Source organism: Arachis ipaensis, chromosome B6 (genome assembly GCF_059453495.1).
Source record: "Arachis ipaensis isolate K30076 ecotype BB chromosome B6, ASM5945349v1, whole genome shotgun sequence".
Lineage (NCBI taxonomy): Eukaryota > Viridiplantae > Streptophyta > Magnoliopsida > Fabales > Fabaceae > Arachis > Arachis ipaensis.
Window position 1 is genome coordinate 31,397,311 of NC_142441.1, and position 3,049 is coordinate 31,400,359.

At 31.8% G+C, this 3,049-nt stretch overlaps 1 protein-coding gene across 1 annotated transcript; it reads right to left on the reverse strand.

Moving 5' to 3' along the window:
- Positions 1–1,254: 1,254 nt before the first annotated feature.
- Positions 1,255–2,160, reverse strand: LOC107648171 (uncharacterized). Its single transcript, XM_088491712.1, has one exon. It carries the CDS (start codon positions 2,039–2,041, stop codon positions 1,541–1,543), a length of 501 nt encoding a protein of 166 aa, XP_088347838.1. The 5' UTR covers positions 2,042–2,160; the 3' UTR covers positions 1,255–1,540.
- Positions 2,161–3,049: the final 889 nt, after the last annotated feature.

The following is a 3,049-nucleotide window of genomic DNA, read 5'->3' on the forward strand; positions in this document are numbered from 1 at the left end:
CTGAATACAAATCAAGCATAGACTTCTAATAGGTCACCTAATCTATTTTCACTCCTACTTTTGTGTGACAGGTAAAATCAAAATCAAAATCTATGGCTTCTTTTGTTCAATAATTGGAAGCCTTATTTAACCTAGTTGATTGTATGAGGTGGCTTAAGTAAACTACAAGTTTGAGGAAAGGGGCATATGTATGTGGAGTTTGGTGGATGATATGATTGTAATTCATTCATCTTGTCTATCCACGCTCACTTCTTTTTTTGGCAGACCCACTTCAGTGCAATTTATTTACACTGTTATTTGTTACACTTTCAATCATCCCTTTTTTTTTTTTTTTGTTTGCCATACTTGAAATCTAGCTAACAGGATGATCATTACCCTGTAATATTTATTATTGTTTTAGACCTGAAAGTATTCATTGCAAGCCATGCCATCCTTTTCTAAATAAATATATTCATCCAACAATATTAAAGAAAAATAGTTTAATTTCTAAAATAGTTAAGGATCTCTCTTAAGTCTTAAGTGATGAAATAATATAGTGATTTCACATTATCAGTTTTTCTCCGAATCCTTGGTCTCAATTTGTTTTTTTGGTTTTGTTCTCTCATTCAGTATTTTAGTGTGGACCAGAATAATTAAGTACAATACAAAAACACATTGATATAAGTCACAATATGATACAGGGACATATAAATCTTTTTTTATTTGTGATATTTCTGTTTTATTACTGTGTGCGGAAAAGCTGCTGATTGATTGTATAGGGAGGGAAAAAAAAAGTATTCATCGAAAAATAACTTACGTTTGTCATTTGTGTAGTTTTATTCAAAGAAAAATATAAGTTTGGAAGATTTAGTATTTTGCCGTAAAATTCATATTAATCATTAACCATAGCATATATATGGACTCCCCTTTTGGCCATTTCTGCAATAAGGAAAATAACATATGCGTGCCGATCTTGCCATGGCAGGAAAGTAGAATCGAAATCAAAACAAGTTCTTGGATTGAATTCATCGCCATTTTTTAATATATATTCATTTATAAGATAAGATATACTAACATTTGTCTTCTACGTAGAAGAGGTACACTTGGTGCAGATTTTGTGTATCCAGCCCCATTAATATTAAATATTTATTAAAGCCAAATTAAAGCACCTCTTAGAAGAAAAGCAAAGGAACTTAATTAGGATTAAGAAGTTTTTTACATAATGTAACAGGTAATTAATAAGAAGAAAACAAGTCCAATATATATTTACCCAAATAATATTACTTCACTCCAAATGGGAAGCATACTTTAAATCTTTAATATACAAAGAGATCCTCATTTTACCATGATTATTATAGTTCCGTACATTGCATCCCTTACATCCACACTTGAAACCGAAATTTGATTAATAACATAGAACTCCTTATCTCTAGATCATAAATACATACATAGATATTTATAACCCAAAAATTTAATAATAATAATAATAATAATAATAATTAGAACGCAAAACCCAGTTGAAGAGGACCAAAGCGAATTAATAAAAAATGAGAAAAGAAATTCAAGATTTTGCATCCATAACATCTACACTAGCAGAGCAAGACAAGCACCTTTGAAAAATCTTAAACAGAGCAGAGCAAGAAATGTCCTTAGCCTTCTTCCAAACCAAACACTTCTTCCTCTTTTCATCACACTCATCTTTATACAACTCCTTCTTCTGTTTCTTCTTCTTCTTCGTCGCGTTCGCCTTCTTTCCAAAGCATTTCTGCGAACTCTCTTCTTGATTGTCTTCTTCCCTCGAAAACTTGTAGCTCCTCAGGTATATCTGCCTGCATGAGATGCTGTCCACCACCCTCGGGTGTCCGTGTCGCACTTGCGAGGAAGAAGAAGAAGAAGAAGAAGAAGAAGAAGAAGAAGAAGCAGCAGCACCCTTTCTTCCATTGCTGCTCACTGATCTCACAAACTCTGCATCCGATTCCGGCCACTTGTAGAGGTTGACATAGGTTGCTCTCATCGGAACACGCGCGTCGTTGATGCAGTTCGCTATGCAAACCGATGCCATTCTTCTTCTTCTTCTTCTTCTTTGTCACTTCTTTCTTTGTTGTTTATATTAAAAATGAGAGATAGAAGGAAAAAGCTTGGATTGCAAGAAAAGTGTATGTGGGTTTATAATAGTGGGAATGGAATGTGTTATCATGTGTGATGATTAGTAATGACTGTGTGTTCCCTACATTATTAGTTGTAATGTGTGAGAGTTTGTGCTGTAATGAGAGGGTTAATAATATTAGAATTAGATGGTAATTAATGAAAACTAATTTATATATAAAATAGGCTTTTGAGATTGAGGCAGCTATAGAATGCCAAAATAGAGGCATAGTGGAACAATCATGAGTTCTTTTTTATTTATTTATTTATTTTATGTATTGACTTTTGCTTATTGATTGGTTATGTGGCGTGACTTCAATTCATTGCTCTTTTCTTAATCTTATCTTGCTATTAAAATAGTTATGTAGCTTTTACCTTCTTTTCTGCACTAAATTGAGAAGGGAAAATGGAATTTTAGTTGAATATCGTTGACTGGATTTTTCTTTATAATTTTTCAAACTGGGTCAATAATTCAGGTTAAAAACAAAAGATAAAATAGAGAAATTTCAAAATTTCTCATGAGTAGAAGTGAAATTTTATTTAGAATTATTTTAAAAAAGATTATTTGTAACTTTTTTGTAGAGAAAAGATTACTAAATTCATAACTGGTTGTCTTTTTTTTAAGATGAGTTAAACATCACTTAATTTTAGGTATTATAACATTATAAATTCACGCACACTAAATACTCATAGAGCTATTGGATAAAATATCACACCAATCTCATACTATTAAAATCATTATTGATGGCTATTTGATGGCTATAAATCATAAAAGTTGCTGGGCGTAGCATTCCTCATTTTTATCTACTATTTAGTTGAACGAAATTTCAAACCCAGTGTGGTTGCTTATAGGCAAATGAATTGCCACTACATGGTAGAACACATAGCTGATTAGTATTGCTCTGTTTCTCAGTGAATATTTTTA

Coding starts and splice junctions, on each gene's coding strand:
- LOC107648171 (XM_088491712.1), bottom strand. CDS start 2,041: ATGGCATCGGTTTGCATAGCGAACTGCATCAACGACGCGCGTGTTCCG.